Source organism: Schistocerca americana, chromosome 1 (genome assembly GCF_021461395.2).
Source record: "Schistocerca americana isolate TAMUIC-IGC-003095 chromosome 1, iqSchAmer2.1, whole genome shotgun sequence".
Taxonomy (NCBI): Eukaryota; Metazoa; Arthropoda; class Insecta; order Orthoptera; family Acrididae; genus Schistocerca; species Schistocerca americana.
The window spans coordinates 810,852,330-810,870,896 of NC_060119.1; the positions used below are offsets into that span (position 1 = coordinate 810,852,330).

Sequence of the window (18,567 nt, forward strand, 5' to 3'; positions counted from 1 at the left end):
ATTTAGGTTGAATGAATGACGATACAGCTACAGTAGTTTGGTTCAAATCGTAAGTTAGCAGTTAAGCTTTACCAGGTAGCTATTGCTATGCATCAGGCGCTCCGTCCGTATTTATACGGGTACCCTTCCTTTTCCACGTGCTTCTTCTGGTTTGAATTGATAGCTTATTTTTCTTTGATCTGATAAGCGCAGTTTTCTTTGTTAAATGTGTTTACGTCACTCTAAGCTGAAAATGCGTTACTGTACTGTGTCATGCATTGTCTGTCGCATTCTGATAGTGCGTGTTTACGGCCTGTCGCCGCTCGCGGCATGGCTTGCTTTTGTGCGCGCTACCGCCACTTTTTTTAAAAAATAGGAATCGTCTCATTAGCGAAACAATGGCAAGAAACTGCTATTTGTTGTTACTCACACTGCTGCTTTCTTTGATAATGATCAACAAGAACCAAAAAATAGACTGCGTATGATAGAAGATGTTCAGAACGAGAGTTTAGCGAAAATTTTTCTCCGTTTGAAAATCTTCGCAGGCGCCTCTTTAGTACATTACATTCTACACAGAAATTAGTCATCTTAGATTTAAAAATCTAGTCAATTGCCGTGCTTCATTTCTGACTGTATCACTATTAAGCATAAGAATAATGCGAATATAAACATGACATGATATTTATATTCTTCCGCGTTTGCTGTTGTCTCACTCTAGTTTCGTAGTTTATTAGGCAGACCGGATTTAAGTGAGATAGCAGCAAACATGAAACAATACATGGCAAAATGTTTATATGCGTATTATTCTTATGGTGACGAGAATACTGCATGTGATTCACAATTTATAAAAGTTCCTATTATAGCAACCATCTCTTCTCACAGATAGGAAAAAAATCAGTAAGTAGAGTTGGCCATATTGACAAACATCCCAAACAGTCTTGCCAGTCGGATTTTCGTAGTACATTGAAAATAGCTCGTCTTCCACCTTTTTTTAAAATTTATTTACTGACGCAGACGTTTTGGTGCCAGTATTTATCTTTGTGCCTACAAAACATGCCTGTGTAGCGCTACATATATTCGACGGCAGAAGTAAGTTGTGGCGGCACCCACCAACTTTTTTCAGAATTTCTGCTGGCTTTGCACTCGATTCTAAGCCGCAGGTGGTTTTTTGGATTACAAAAACCGGAAAAAAAGTGCGGCTTAGATTCGAGTAAATACAGTAAATGCCTCTTTGAGTGTTGCAATTAATCTAATCTTATATATACATTGAGAATGTGGGTTTCGCGGGAGGCGTGCCAAAGATAAATCCCTGCAGTCGCCCTGTGCTCTGTGTCCTCGGTGGCTCAGATGGATAGAGCGTCTGCCATGTAAGCAGGAGATCCCGGGTCTGAGTCCCAGTCGGGGCACACATTTTCATCTGTCCCCGTTGACGTATGTCAACACCTGTAAACAGCTAAGGGTGTTTCTTTCATTGTAATTTAATCTAATCTTGCCCACACGATCCCTGTGAGAGTGATATGTAGGATTTGTAGTATATTCCTAGAGTAGTCATTTAAAGCTGGTTGTTGAAACTTTAGTAGACTCGGTGTAGTTTCAGTAGATCTTAAAGAGTCTGCCAGTTCAATTCATTCAACATCTGTGTGACACACTCGTGTGGGTCAAACAAACCTGTGACCACTTGTGCTGCCCTCCTCTTGTAATGTTCAATATCTCCTGTTTGTCATCTTTGGTAGGGGTCCCCACACTTAACTAATATTCTGGGATGTGTCGCACAAGTTGTTTGTAAGCAATCTCCTTTATAGACTGACTGCATTTCATCAGTATTCTACCAATAAACCGAAGTCTATCACCCGCTTTACCCATGCCTGAGCCTATGTAATCTTTCCATTTCCTATCCCTACAAAGTGTTACATCCAGGTATTTGTACGAGTTCACCAATTCCAATAGTGAGTCATTGATATTATACTTACAGGATAGTATGTTTTTCCATTTTGTGAAGTGCACAATTTCGTATATCTGAATATTTAAAACAAGTTGCCAACCTTACAGCACTTTGAAATCTTATCAAGGTCTGATAGGATATTTGTGCAGCTTTTTTCAGGTACTTCATTATAGAAGCGATGATCAAAAAGTTTCCCTTTTAGGGCATTGCTGCAGTGTATATGCAACATAGCATGACTCTGATGCAGGTAGATAGGCAAGGGATTTAGTGCAGCATTTACATCTTTCTGATGTACATGCTGTGAATCTGGAAATGTGAACTATGGCGATGTTATTGATGGATGACTCCAAACAGGTCCAGTGTGCTCTTATTCTCTTCTTTAATGATGAAGGTTGAACACCAGTAGAGATACTTCAGAGAATGAAGAATTTGTATGGGGCCTCATGTCCATTAAAAACCACCATTTTGGACTGGTGTGCCAAGTTCTGACAAAGGCTGCTGCTGCTGCTGCTGCTGCTGCTGCTGCTGCTTCACGGTAACATACTTCCTCTTATTGCAGATGTTGTAATATCGAAATTACACCAACTCAAATGGGGGACACTTGAACACCCGTCCTATAGCTCTGATCTCAGCCCTGTGCAATTATCATGCCTTTGGTCCAATAAAAAAGACCTTGAAGAGTTGATGATTCCTACCAGATGAAGATGTGCAGCAGGCAGTTATGGACTTTTTAACACAGTGGGTTACTGTGTTTGAGCAGACGGGTATCTTCAGCTTGCTGGGTTGGTGAAATAATTCCCTCAGTGCTCACAGCAATTTTGCCTGCCAATTCTGGACTGTATGGCCTTCAAATGGAAACTTTTTGATTGCCCCTGAATCAGCTGCAGAAAGTCTAAGGTGATGTTACTGATGAAAGTTAATTAGTATATACAATGTACACAAGAGAAAGTAAGCTGCCCTTGGTGAAACCCTGTTGGACACCATATGTAATTAGTTCCCTGTTAATGTCCGATTGTAGGATTTGTACTCCACTTGAAATTTTCCAGAAGTGCTGGTCATTAGGTAAAAGACATATTACATGGCGCTTAACCTATCCAATGTGTGCGAAGATCTCGGGCACCTTTTATTCAAATAGATTTATGTTTGTATCTGATATATAGATGGTAACCAGTCTGACTTGGTGAGAGGGAGGGGGTGGGGGTACCCTCACAGTCATACCCTTTGACAATGCGGGCATTGCACTACTGATACTTGAGCTGTAGGCTACTTGTCTGTGCCGAGGGATAGGTGTTGCCTGTCCAATATGTGACTCTGGTGGGCTACAGCTACTGTTCCAGATAGCCTTCGCCATGGCAGTGGTGCCCGTGGGGAGAGCCTCCGATTGGAAGGAGAGGCCTCATGGCTGACGATGTGCAATGAAATGGATCAAACTTGTCCATGTACTGGTGCTTGTGCCAATACAAACATATCATCCAAAATAAAAGGGAATTAAAATTCAAAGAATTTCCAACACTCCCCCCTCTGATCACTCCATGGGATGAGGGCCAGACAGTTTGCCCGGTTCTTGGTATCTACCAATGGAGAATCTTTTGTGACAATGAAGCCACTGTTTTTCATCAAAAATGTCGAGGATAAGTTCGGAGAATTTGCTCCAACAGAGAAATGAGGAATGGGTCTCTGTTGCTCAAAACTTTGCATGCTAACTAGTCATAGACACTAACGACTATGACAGTCTTGCAAATATACCAATGACTATGACAGTCTTGCAAATATACCAATCACGATCACTTTTCATAAAAACCTCAGTAGCATTCAGGGTCTTATCTTTCATCACGATCTAACATTACAGAAAGATAAATAACTACATGCTAAACTCCAGCAGTGCAGATTACATTTTGTTTGCCTTGTTCACAGAGAACTTAAGAGTAATAGAGTGGATACTGGGGCATTTATCCTAGCCTTTGAAAGAAATGTTATAACTGAGTAGGCCTGATATCCATCCCTATTTTCCACCATCTATGAGATGCTTTAGATGCCAACCGTTTAGATATATGTCCTCCCACTATACTAGTGTCCCTGCCTGCAGGGCATGTGCTGAGCATTGTATGAGAACCTATCTTGTGAGTAATCATCTGAATGTGTCAGTTACCTAGAATACCACACTCCTTGTTTGCCAGCATGTCCATTGTTCAAGACTATAAAGTGCAAGACTGTGTGGCTCATCAAGGTGTTATTACCCTTACAATATGTTATCGATTGTTGGAAATATACTGACAAAGTCTACATTTTCTATAATGATGACACTACCTCAAACATAAACTCCCTGCCCTGGTTTAGCAGGCTGTGGCTGAAAGAGCCCTAAGCTGTAGGTCATAGAGAAGATCAACTTCCATACCAGAAATAAAAATGGGAAAGTCCTCACATATAACAAAACTTCACAGGGATAGAAAGGAAAAATTGAAAGTGAAACCTGATTCAGCAGTTCCAGCTGATTGTGAGGCAAGCCTCTGAATAATAATTGAGAACCACATTCTTATGTTGGATACAAACCACTAGTAAAGTAACTTCCACTTCACTGCTCTTCCAGACACAAATACATATTTTTTGTAATTTTTCGCCTCAGAACAACTAGAAACTGAAAATTTGGCGCCATTAGTGGTTAGAGATATTTTTTGAGGCAGCTTTTCTGTAACAAGAGGCTTCACCATTTATTATGGTAGTAGCACTGTCACAGTGTCATGGCAGATGAAACAAATAGCCACATCAGAGCAGGTTGACAACAGGAATGAAAGTGAGTGGTGTTTTTCTTGATATATCAATAAATTGTGCATAAATTACCATAATATATAAAGTATTCTAATCACATGATAGTTTCAGCCATCTTCCAGGTTCCATCCGTACATTAACCGTGACATTAGTATCTTTGGTTCTTAAAACTAATCATTCATTTTTGAACTGCAAAACTGCCAGATAAGAAGTGCAATGACAACACTTCTAAGCACAAACACTGGTTTGGCTGAACTGCTTAGGAGAACAGTGGAACTATAGAGCTCTGTCTGTATCCTTGGAGTCACTGCAGTTATATGGCTGCAGATGCACCACTGAAAACAGTTCCATTCTGTTGGATTAAAGTGATCCCAGGAGACAGTCACATGGCTTAAGTCATCTCGGCCACCCCATTTGTATCATACCTTTAGCAGTGCATGCACTTTTAGTGAGGCGAAACTGAACCAATTTGGTTGTGTTTATAATCCATGCAGGTTTTTGCTGCTGTTGAAGAGAGTAGAGGTTGGGGGTGAATGACCTATACAGTGGGTGGTGGAGCTGGCCCATTAATGATGAGGAAGGCTGTCAGCTGTCCACTCTGAAAGTGGCTGCAGCACTGTGTTCAGTAGGTACCAGGAAGACATCTGAAATCCAGTCATAAAACAGCAGTGTCAGTTATTTGTTTATATCGTGCCAGAATATGAAGTCGAGGTGGTGCTAGGCGGCAGCCAGTGCCCTCAAGATGCAGGCTGCCCATGGTTGGTGAAGCGTGCTTAGATCAGCAAGTGACCTTTTACCATGCCCCGTGTGCTGTGTTTGCCTTGCCCAGCATGTGGTGGGGTAATGTGGTCAGCACTACAGCAGTATAGTGCTGCATCACCTCCCAAGTAGTCAGTCAGTGCTCTGCTATGAACGACTCCAGAAAGTCGGTCATGGTAGCAGAGCAGCTGTCGGACTGGTGGATGTGCCGTGGAGTGCAGGGCCAAACAGTCAACCGCAGAGCAGACAGCAGCTTCATTGCTGCCAGCAATGCTGTGTGTGCACAGGGTGACAGACAACAGCAGTTCATAGCTTTCTCATGGCGGTGACTGATATGACTTGTCTCAGATGGGCACTATTTATGTGAGCTCAGTCCACCACTATATTGGCTGTTTACTACTAATTCTTACATCCTAAGGTTGACCCGGTCATCAGATAACTAGGGTTAAGTAAGCTCAAGTGGGTAGGTGGTTTTTCGTTTTAAGTATATACAGGCTGCACAAAGAAGACTCAAGACTACAGTGGTTCTCAAAACTGAAACATTTTATCATCGCTGCTCTGTGGTGCCAATAACTATGACACTGCTGCATGTGCTGGAGCGTTTGATCTGCAGTAACGCATGCTTTTTGAGTTGCTAGTAGCTCACCCAGTGAGTGAAAAAGGGCGGACTCCTTCGTTCCTTTGAGTTAGGTTAGGCGGGAGTACATTCAATGATCTATCTGGCCAGTACTACAAAGGCTGCATCATATTCACTAAGTTTGTTTTGGTTACAGTAGCCAGAAGATTAAAAGTGGTCCAAAAGTGTCCCAAGTTGTATCTTTAATTAGCAAACTGCTGCCATGCTGCTCTAACTGTATGACACCCCAAGGTTGATCTTGCTCATAGCAACTTATAATAACCATTTGGGGTTTGTACATGGAGTATATGCAATGTACCACTGCTCTTTGAAAATAAAGTTAGTGCCAGTATGTCCTTTGTCCATTGTATTGTTCTGTTACTGCCCTGCCCCCCCCCCCCCCCCCATACCCCCCTCCCCACTTCTTCTCAGAATAACTGTATCAGTTCTGTATGGCTTTTGTGTAAAACTGTTTCCTGTTCCTTGCTTCTATACTAAAGATAGAATGCCACCATATGCTCATCTTATACAATTAATTGCAACCAAACACACCCACCATTTGAAGTACACTGCCAAATGAAACCAAACAAAATGATCAATTCTCCAACTTCCTATATTAAAAAGACAAATAACTAAGAAAAATAGTCAAAACATAATACATCCATTAGCAATGATTCCCTGAATCCTATACTGTCCTCTACACATACCCACTGGTATATCCTTAAAGTGAGCTACTAGCCCATTAATCTCCCATGTTCCCATCAGTGCTCTATAGCACAAGACAAAATCACTCAGAACACCAGAAGAGTCTACAGTGTAATCCACTAAACATTCCAACATGGAAAATAAAACATACAAGGATCATAAATCACAAAAAAATGTATGCATAAAATACGGATAGAACCTTCTAATTATCATTGGCACAAAAACGATTCTAGTGATGCCACCCATCAAAATGAAGTTGGGTTTGGAAGTTCCTCTGGTGATCCAAAGTAATGGCATATGTTGTCACATTATAATCTTATAGGATGGGTAGTAAAGACATGACTGCCTTCAAAACCTAGCTGTTTCATTGCCCTGAAGAGAACTCCTGCAGATACTGTCAAAGTATTAGATTCTGTTTTATAGTTGTTTTTACACTTGCAAAATAACACTGCCCTATAATTAAAAGGATTTTATTTAACTTGACACTGGATGTGGATGCCTACAGACTTCTGATTTTTTTTTCACCGAAGTGTTCAGTATCCAGTAGTGCTTGTCATACATTCATCAGGATTTTTTGGAATTCGTTTTGGAAAATGTTTTATGTGGAGTGTTCATGAACGCATTGTAGCACACATAATGAGAACTGAGGCACACTTGATGTAAATTCTGCGATGCCATACTGTCATATCAACAGTTTGATGATGTGTAGTACTTTTTGGTTGTAATAGTGACTACCTGCTATAATTATTTGTTGCAAGTTATCATTGTTATCATTGACAAAAGCCCGTACCGAGCTACTGAGCGTCTCTCCTGCAGAGTCTTCCACTGGAGTTTATCTATCATCTCCGTAACGCTTTCGCGATTACTAAATGAACCTATAACGAAGCGCGCTGCTCTCCGTTGGATCTTCTCTATATCTTCTATCAACCCTATCTGGTACGGATCCCACACTGCTGAGCAGTATTCAAGCAGTGGGCGAACAAGCGTACTGTAACCTATTTCCTTTGTTTTCGGATTGCATTTCCTTAGGATTCTTCCAATGAATCTCAGTCTGGCATCTGCTTTACCGACGATCAACATTATATGATCATTCCATTTTAAATCACTCCTAATGCGTACTCCCAGATAATTTATGGTATTAACTGCTTCCAGTTGCTGACCTGCTATATTGTAGCTAAATGATAAGGGATCTTTCTTTCTGTGTATTCGCAGCACATTACACTTGTCTACATTGAGATTCAATTGCCATTCCCTGCACCATGCATCAATTCGCTGCAGATCCTCCTGCATTTCAGTGCAATTTTCCATTGTTACAACCTCTCGATACACCACAGCATCATCCGCAAAAAGCCTCAGTGAACTTCCGATGTCATCTACAAGGTCATTTATGTATATTGTGAGTAGCAACGGTCCTATGACACTCCCCTGCGGCACACCTGAAATCACTCTTACTTCAGAAGACTTCTCTCCATTGAGAATGACATGCTGCGTCCTGTTATCTAGGAACTCCTCAATCCAATCACACAATTGGTCTGATAGTCCATATGCTCTTACTTTGTTCATTAAACGACTGTGGGGAACTGTATCGAACGCCTTGCAGAAGTCAAGAAACACGGCATCTACCTGTGAACCCGTGTCTATGGCCCTCTGAGTCTCGTGGACGAATAGCGCGAGCTGGGTTTCACATGACCGTCTTTTTCGAAACCCATGCTGATTCCTACAGAGTAGATTTCTTGTCTCCAGAAAAGTCATTATACTCGAACACAATACGTGTTCCAAAATTCTACAACTGATCGACATTAGAGATATAGGTCTATAGTTCTGCACATCTGCTCGACGTCCCTTCTTGAAAACGGGATGACCTGTGCCCTTTTCCAATCCTTTGGAATGCTATGCTCTTCTAGAGACCTACGGTACACCGCTGCAAGAAGGGGAGCAAGTTCCTTCGCGTACTCTGTGTAAAATTGAACTGGTATCCCATCAGGTCCAGAGGCCTTTCCTCTTTTGAGCGATTTTAATTGTTTCTCTATCCCTCTGTCGTCTATTTCGATATCTACCATTTTGTCATCTGTGTGACAATCTAGAGAAGGAACTACAGTGCAATCTTCCTCTGTGAAACAACTTTGGAAAAAGACATTTAGTATTTCGGCCTTTAGTCTGTCATCCTCTGTTTCAGTACCATTTTGGTCACAGAGTGTCTGGACATTTTGTTTTGACCCACCTACCGCTTTGACATAAGACCAAAATTTCTTACGATTTTCTGCCAAGTCAGTACATAGAACTTTACTTTCGAATTCATTGAACACCTCTCGCATAGCCCTCCTCACACTACATTTCGCTTCGCGTAATTTTTGTTTGTTTGCTAGGCTTTGGCTATGTTTATGTTTGCTGTGAAGTTCCCTTTGCTTCCGCAGCAGTTTTCTAACTCGGTTGTTGTTCCACGGTGGCTCTTTTCCATCTCTTACGATCTTGCTTGGCACATACTCATCTAACGCATACGTATATCTCGCGAAGAGACCATGAGGATAAAATCAGAGAGATTAGAGCCCACACAGAGGCATACCGACAATCCTTCTTTCCACGAACAATACGAGACTGGAATAGAAGGGAGAACCGATAGAGGTACTCAAGGTATCCTCCGCCACACACCGTCAGGTGGCTTGCGGAGTATGGATGTAGATGTAGATGTAGATGTAGATTGTGTTCTAGACTGGTCTCCCACTTAATGCCTCTTTTTTGCAGACAATCTGTTCATGTAGTCCATCCTAATGCACTTCATGAAATAATTCAAAGCTTCAATTTACCATTGGTTCCCCCTGTATTCTGTATGGAGGCTGTGGGCTCATCTGTGAGAGTCTCTGAGCACTGAAGGCATATTGCCTGTCTTATTTCAAGTCCCAGTTTTAACTTGTCATCACAGAGTGCAAACATAAACAAGAGAAATAATTTCAGATCGTTTGCCATTATCAGTTGTAGGCACTGACAGTGTAATTTAGCATAAATTTATTATTTATGAGAAGATTACTCTGTAATTTAGCAGTTTAGCTATCCACAAATGGCCAGAGGTTCTTAGTGTTTCTGAATTTGGTTCATCATGTCATCATACATGTTGGGGGCTACTGGTACTTTCGTGACATTTTGTTAATCTTGATATCGGGAACTCATGACTAAGATTCTGTATGCTTCATTCTCTCTCTTTACCTCCTCCCCCCCCCCCCCCCTCTTCTTTTAAAGAAATAAGCAGAGCATCACATACGAAATTGCTGTCCTTGGAAAGTATAAGAGAGAGGGAGACATAATTAATTGTTTCCATACTAATAATTGTTGAGCAGTATTAACTGAGCTTCCTGTAAATACCTTTCCTAAATATGTGAAATTATAGCAATATAAAACGAAATCTGTATATTTTGTTGCAGACAGCAGAGCTAGAGACATGGGAAGAAGGCTCTGGTTGGGAGGATCAGAGTAAAGGTGGATGGGACACAGCTGATGCACTTCGTGAAAAAAGGCGCCAAGAGCGCCAGCAGCGTGCTTTGGAATTACAACAGAAAAAGCAACAGCAGCAACGGGTTACCGGCCTTGGTCTGCGCATTGCTAGCTGACAGTATTGGTACTCGCACAAATATATTTGGCATTTGGGCATGTCAATTTTTCTTCAGATCATGCCAAGCAAATTTCATTTCTGCTATTTCTCTGGGACTGCAAAGAACAGCTCACTTGCAGCTCTATTTCTTTGATTCTGCTTTGACAATCATGGAAAATATCATTCCATTCACAAGTGCAGTATTGTTGATTTATGGAAGGTCTGAATTACAAACGTGATTTGTATTTGTAATGTAAGGGGTGTGTATGTGCATAGGTGTGTGTGTACATGTGGGTGATTGTGCATTCATGAGTATGTGTGCACGCACAGTTAACTGCATAATGACTGTCTCAAAAAGAATGTAAAATAATATGGCACTGGTCACATTCTTGTTTGATTGTAACTAAGGTTGTTAGATTATTGTGTGCTGTTTTACAAATATTATTTGTGGTTTATTGTTAAAAGGGGCAATATCTTGTCAAGTTTCTTGGTCTCTGTTCACATAATTTTTATTTACAATGTAGAAGCATTTTACTGCTAAAAATGTGATATCTCCTGCATTTTCATGTGTAACAGCTGTTTTGTAAGAGGTTGTTGATAGGTACTGATTTTTGATTAAAGTTACAATTGTTAATAATGATCTGTCATGAAGAAAATCCCTATGCCTTTCAGAGAGCATTGGAAACAGTTACAGCTAATAAGACAACATACTTTATTTGAGCTTATTTTAAAGCTGTAAAGTTATTTTTTTGATGATGAAGTAACAACATTTCAAGTACTGGATGGCATTAGTTTTCTTCTCCAGTAGCTACAATTAAGAAATGAAAGGAAGAGAGAAATTGAAGCAGTTGACAAAAGGTACAGAAATAAATCTTAATAAATATTAACAAACTCACAATAGGAGTGAAATACAACATTTCACGTGACTTGGAGGGCATGAGAGTCTAGAAAGTAAATAATGTGCTGTAGTTTAGAAGACCTTCACTTGATTAGTGAGCTACTATGATGAACATAAATTAATTGTGTCTTGCAAAAAACATTTGGTCAGAAGACAGAGGTGTAAAGAAAATGCATATATGTAAATAAATATTTGGCATGTAACTTGATACAGTTGCTCCGTTATTCCTTTCTTCCCGCATTTTGCTAATATTTCGAGTACAATACTTGAAGTCCATAATTCCTGCTTAATACTTGCAGACACAACATAAAAAACAGCGTAATTGCACATAATTTATTCATATAGCACATTCCATCACAACTCTGTCTGGTTAATGATTTTCTACATCTACATGCATACACTGCAAGCGACTATTACACATAGCGGAGGATACCTTGTACCAATGTTAGTTATTTCCTTTCTTGTTCCACTTGCAAAAAGAGTGAGGGAGGAACGACACACTGTACATCTCCACAGGAGCTATATTTTCTCTTATGTTGTATTCGTGGTCCTTACACAATACATATGTTGGTGACAGTAGAATTGTTCTGCAGTCAGCTTCAAATTTTCTCAGTAGTTTTTCACGAAAACAGGGCCTTCCATCCAGGGTTTCCGATTTTTCATAATGCATCTGTGTAATAATAACATGTTGATTGAACCTACTGTTAACAAACCTAGCAGCTTTGCTCTGCATTACTTCAGTGTTCTCCTTTCATATGGCCTGGTGTGGGTCCCAAACACTTGAGCAGTACTCAATAATGCAATGCACTGATGTTTTGTATGTTGTCTACTTTATCAGTGAGCTGTACTTCAAATAAAATTCTCCTAATAAACCAAAGTCAACCATTCACCTTCTTTGCTGCCCCATGTATGTGCTCATTCTTGCTTTGCTACATTAAACCTAGATATTTAATCAATGTGACTGTGTCAAGCAGGACACTACCAGCATTGTATTTGAACGTTATGGGACTGTTTTTGCCATTCATCAGCTGTAATGACGTGCATTACTTTGATAAATTGATGTCAAACAATGGATAACCCAATATTATAAAGAGAAGTTTCTACATACCATATAGTTGAGATGCTGAGTCGCAAATATAGACAGACAGAGAAAAATGTCGCAACTAAGCTTTCGGCCAGCAAGGTCTTCACCGAAAATAGACTCCCCCCCCCCCCCCCCCCCCCCCCACACACACACACACACACACACACACACACACACACACACATATGAAGCACGACGGCAGTCTCTGGCAACTGATGGCCTTTGCCAGAGACTGCAGTTTGTGTGGTGTGTGTGTGTGTGTGTGTGTGTGTGTGTGTGTGTGTTGTGTTGTGTTCTCAATGAAGAAGGCCTTGCTGGCCAAAAGCTTATTTGTGATAGTCTCTTTTTGTTGTGTCTATCTGTGACTATATGGTGCAGTGATGTGTTGCTCAGTCACTTACCAAATCAATTGGTGATGATTTCTGCCATAAAAACTTATTTAAGTAATGAATTAGTATAGCCTGTTGTTTGAATGTGTGTTTTATATATGTTAATATATTCAGGAGTGGATGGACACAGCATATGTGCAAGCCGTGATACCAATAGAAATCTTACTATATTCACCAGTACCTGCTGGTTGGACAGTTTGTCGTCGGGCCCTACCTTGGTGATATGTGAGCCATGGAAGAAGAATGGCCATGACCATCCCAATGATGTCACAATGACAAGGGAAAAACTGTTGTCTATATATTCATTTGGTACCTGTTAACTAAGACGGATCATAATGTATCTGTGATGATTTGAATAATGAGCAAACTTCCTTATGCATAATAATTGTAAATGAGAGTACAGTATACAACACATTGTTCTGAGAAGCATCGTATTTATTTTGAAGATTTGGATGTTGGCTTGTACTCTTAACTTCCAACAATACTGCAGCACTTTGAGAAATGAAGTCCACCCAATAGATATTGACGACAGTGAAGAAATAACATGATGAGCAAATGAATAATAGAAATTATAGTGCCCGAGCAAATTTTACATTTCTACTCAATATCACGATAAAGAAACTCCGTACAAGCCCTTATTTCTCCTATCTTCATGGTCCTTACACGAAATATATGTTTGTGGCAGCAGAGTTGTTCTGGAATCAGCTTCAAATGCCATTTCTCTGAATTTTCTCAATAGTCTTCCATGAAAAGAATGTTGTATTCCTTCCACGGATTCCCTTTTTTTTTTTTTTTTTTTTTTTTCAAACTCTTACAGTAAAATGTGATCACAGTTGCTCTTTTACTTCAGATGCATTGGGGTAATATAGAGTTCGGTCATTACTTGTTCTTCTAAAAGATTAAAATATTTCAGGGAAGAATACTTACAGAGTTTTGTGCAGAAACAGAAAGCTGCTAATTTTACTATAAGGAAAATATTCTAGTCACTGACACGGAAACCAAGACTGGCTGTAATTATTTTGGCACCCTAGGCACATAATGTATTTGGGCTCCATCTCCATCCCCCCCTTCTTCCTTCCTTCCTTCCTTCCCTCCCTTCCTCCTCCTGTCATCTGGTTTTTACCCTATCCTCTTCAAAAAATTGTAAATATTAGCATAATGTTAAATGGACAACAATTTGTAAGATAAGAATTGGAACAGTGACAGCTTACATCAACTGTTTCTCCTGACTGTTACTTTGTAAAAGAGGGTTGGTACTTTACCTTTAATGCCATACTTGTTGGGAATGCAACAGTAATTTTTGGGATTTATAAGTTCGTGGAAAGAAGTGTTAAAATTTAGTATGTAACAGCATGTTCTGAAGAGTTCATTCTTTAGAAGAACGCGTGTGTGTGTGTGTGTGTGTGTGTGTGTGTGTGTGTGTGTGTGTAATATTGACAAAATGAAAGCCTGTTTATATATAGGACTTTCTCATTCATTTTTTTGTGCTCCTTATCGCACTCCATTACAGCTTCATCTAGGTTGTGTTGTTTCCATGCTATTATCCTTAAATCTGTGCTAGTTAACAGTTGTTTCTTCACAAGATTATCCTCTCCAAAGGTTATCTTTCATAGAATACAGTTTCTAATTAGACTGTAATCTCCAATTATCTAAACTGCATTTGTTAAGTGAATAGCATATAGAGAGTGAAATTGGCAGGAACAGTAAGTTGTGACCAATTTCGTACAACCAATCAAATCCGAACAAATTCGTGCGGGATTGTTGTCAATTAAGTGTTATAAATCACTTTCTCTGGTGGAACACAGGTTGATAATGAAGATCTATAAAGGGGAGAATTATTTGTTGTGAAAGATCATTGTTCCACACTTCTCATATGACACGTTTTACTGTATACTTGACCATATTTTTCATTTAATGATGTCCCCACCCATCATTACATGTAATTGATACTTGCATTTTGTTTACTGTCTGTGGAACTTGTGTGTTACTGATTAATCTAGGAGGCCCCTAATTTTACTTTCATTTGATGATGAAACATATCTACTAACAGGCATAAATATTTAAGGGTTTATTTCTGCTCTCCTGGTAAAATGAAATGGATATTTAGGAACTGATAGGTAATATGATGGGTTGTAAAAAAATTATTGTTTGTTGTAAAATGTTATAACAAATTGTCATTTTTATTCTTTTGTATTTAAATGACACCTCTTAGGAAAATGCACCATCGAGTGCTCATCCATGAAGGTATTACATAAGTTTTTCCATACATTGATTGAAACGTCTCCAACAAATATAATAAATAATTTATCTGTATATAATGCTTTAACCTTAAATAGATATTAAGCAGCATTATTTAATGTACAGCATGTCTTGTATGAAAATAATGACTATGTTACATAAATGCAATTTGATGAGCTCCTATAAAACATTTGCGTTGGAGGAATGGATCATGACAAACTGAACAATGTGCCAGCATATTTTGAAGTATGGAGTGATAGATTCTGTAAGTCACATGTTTGTAAAGGGTTACAATACAAATAAAGCATCAGAGTGGTCATACATATCACAAGATACACCTTAAAGTGGGAATAGAGCTTTAGAACCTCTATGCACAGGGTGTAATCATTAAATATATTGCATGGAAGTCTGTCAGCATAATCTCGAGTATTTTAATGGCACTGTAATGTTCCACATTATCACAGTACATTTTCAGTGGAATAAAACCTGAGAACATTTTGGAAAATACGTTTCATTTGAAATTGCTGTGTAATATGTCCCTTGAGAAATGCCAAGAGCTTCCATTCTTAATATTAAAAATGAACAAAAATAAATGTACATTTTCATTTGAGTCAACACAGTCATCTAGAAGCTTGCTTCAATACCTTGACAAAGAATTAGGTGTACAGTACTCTGCAGCCTGCTGTTTTTAAATGTGAGGCAAATTGAAGACATGAGAATATATTATCAACAGGCAAGTTGTTTGTTTTTATTTCTAGAGTTATTTCACTTATTTTGCCATGTGGTGCTGTAAAGCTCTTCACTTAATCCATGCTAGTGCAGCACAGGAATTAGTAAAAGAAACTACTGAAAGTTATATCCACGAGCATGAAAAACGGAAACCTGCAAGGACAAAAGTAACTTCCAAAACATAAGTACAAGTGTTTGTTTGCAGCAGAACTCATTATTAACATGTTTACTAAACACTGCAACTGGACTAATTGCAATTCATGTATCACATTTCACCGCAAAATTCTTTCATTTTGCCATTATCAAAAGATACCATGGGGAAAGCTGCAGAGCATGATCTTTGATAACAGAATTTAATAACAAATTATAAGACATGTTCTTATCTCATTAAAAAGTGCATTCATACTACAGTCATCCACCTCCTGCACAGAAACTTGAGTGTTAACGACTGCCATGAGGCTTCCAGCGACCACAGTAGAGCCTTAGATCCAATACTGTGTGACCACCAGAAGCCACACCAGGACCTCATGCTTGACACAGAGGTCTGACAGTGAAACATTCATCACTATGCATGGGGCAGTCAGCGTGTTAAAAGGACACTGCGTCAGGAATATCCACTCGTATAGAGCAGCGAACAGCAGCTGTTATCACATCCCTAATTATTGTCAATGTTGTTGGTACTGTCCATATACAGTTTTCCCCTGTTAGTCACGATACAACTAACAGGTTTTCAGTGAATCAGGCGTGGGTTGAAACGGCCCATGTGTAGGATAATTCCAGTTGGATTGTGGCGCACAGCATAGAAAAATGGCCTATTAAAGGAAAGACGTGCAGCAGCTGCAGGACGACGTGCTTGCCGTGGCCGCAGTGCCAGAGGTAGCTGTAAAACTTCAGCATCTGTATCGTCATAATCCAGTCGTCTTGCTCGACCAGCGGCACGTTGAGGGAATACCTGTGAAACAACAGTAATGTTATTACTGCAGTGGTTTCTGACCACACACATTTTCTCTAGGGTGTGTTGATAAAAGGGATGTTATTCTTACAGTCACTGGAATGAAAAAAAAGTTTAAAAATATTTAGGTAATGTGTATTCTGATAAATTATAAAAATTGAGTGCATATACATACTGACATACTCCTGTACATTCAACATAATGTGTTCCATGGAAGTACCAGAGAATAAGTAGTAGTTCAAAACAAGGTTTCAACAAATGATTGCTTTGAAAGTTTCGAAGAAAATAAAATTTCTGTAAATAAAATGATGCATGTTCTTCAGCACCATTCAATTGTTATTGAGAAGAGAACAATGATGTAACAGTCATTAAAGTTTTCAGTGAAACATGTTGTTAAAATACCCCACAAATATACTGAATATGAGGTGCAATACTGATGACATATTGTGATTTCATTCCTCTTCACAAGTACAAACCTCAAAATGGGTATCCAAACCATGTCTTTCCCAATAAATTTACTGAATTTATTTTTGGATAAAGGCTCATGTTGCAGATTAAAAATCGTTATGTTGCTGTTCTGTTTCCCTTGGCATCAGTGTCATTATAGAAATACTGGATTCATCATGTATAAAATTACTGTTGTTTAAGGATCTCAGCAGGTAAGAATAGAAGTATTAGCCACACAGTAAAATAAATGTCCCTTAGCCTACTATTAATTGACATGAATTATCTGGACATTGCTGTTGTGTTCTACTTTGGAAGAACTGTTGCATGAAACCTTACACATATGGCAGTATTTTCATTGTGCCTGTCTGTCACTCAATGTCTCCTCTATGTGATGAGTAACAGTCTCTCCTTTTTATAATAATATTGTTATTCCATTCTGGACTTTCCACTGTTAGAAATCTATTTAGGCAAGAAGATCCAAACTGTTTTACCACAACCATATAATATTCTGGGTTATAAATCTGAAGCAACTTTAAGGTAGGAGGTAGACCATATCAGTTGTAGGCAGATGGCCAACACATTTTGTTCGTATGTATGCCAACAAAGAATTAGTGCCCTCAGCCATTGTAAACATAGGGGGGGATCTATACATTTTTATGGGACCAACTTTTATCTGTATTCTCTCAGCCACTGTTACTTTGCACAAAAGATCACTGAAAGATTATTATAGATCAACCTGTATCAGGCACTCAACACCCACCATCGGAAACAGAGCCCCACGCAAATATTTCCATACTAAGTGGCTTCTATTCATCATAAGAATGAACCTGATGTAAACAAACACAAATGTGATGATTGATCAGAGGCCGTAGCACATGTACACTGGTGTTGACTCTTGGAAGGACTTTAAGATACTCTAATGTACTAACAGCCATCAATGTTTTTTTAAGTCATGCTTTAGCTTTGTATTTTTTATTTAAAAATAATGTGCAGCCAGTCTCTGTACTGTTGTGCTCCGGTTGTCACTCTGTTAATACGCAATATGAAAATGGCTGAGGCTACTTCCTGCTCTGTAGTGAAACACCCATATGGAACACAGATAAAAAGTGCCGAGGAATAGGTTGTTCTTAATGGTGTCAAAAAAAAAAAAGGCTTTGAAGTTTTCTGAGGGACTGTATTAGATACATCTTTTTTTATGAATAATGCACATCTTCTTGTTTCCAAATACATATTGTGCACGAAAATCCTGTTTTCATTTCAAATATAAATTCTTAATTACTGTATTGATATTTTATGAAAGAATGTTAATAAAAGTTCCTTAAATTAAGAAAACGTAACAATTTAGTTTTTAGGATAAAAATGAAAAACCAAATACTCGTTATTTGGACTGTGTCCATTGTCTTATACAATAGATGTAGTCTTACACAAACCAGCATCATAAGTGTCATAAAAATATGAAAAACAATCATTTTCGCAGCTC

The 18,567-nt window shown here is 39.0% G+C and overlaps 2 protein-coding genes across 2 annotated transcripts in view; one reads left to right on the forward strand and one right to left on the reverse strand.

Moving 5' to 3' along the window:
* LOC124612826 (receptor-binding cancer antigen expressed on SiSo cells) overlaps window positions 1–11,456 on the forward strand; it is a 43,784-nt gene extending 32,328 nt beyond the window's left edge. The window contains exon 4 of the mRNA XM_047141255.1: window positions 10,184–11,456. Within this exon, the coding sequence (XP_046997211.1) occupies window positions 10,184–10,369 (186 nt within the window). The 3' untranslated portion in view covers window positions 10,370–11,456. The remainder of the gene's footprint in view (window positions 1–10,183) is intronic.
* A 3,398-nt stretch (window positions 11,457–14,854) lies between these two features.
* The window catches only part of LOC124594325 (serine-rich adhesin for platelets), a 111,073-nt gene continuing 107,360 nt past the window's right edge, over window positions 14,855–18,567 (reverse strand). The window contains exon 7 of the mRNA XM_047132691.1: window positions 14,855–16,640. Within this exon, the coding sequence (XP_046988647.1) occupies window positions 16,419–16,640 (222 nt within the window). The 3' untranslated portion in view covers window positions 14,855–16,418. The remainder of the gene's footprint in view (window positions 16,641–18,567) is intronic.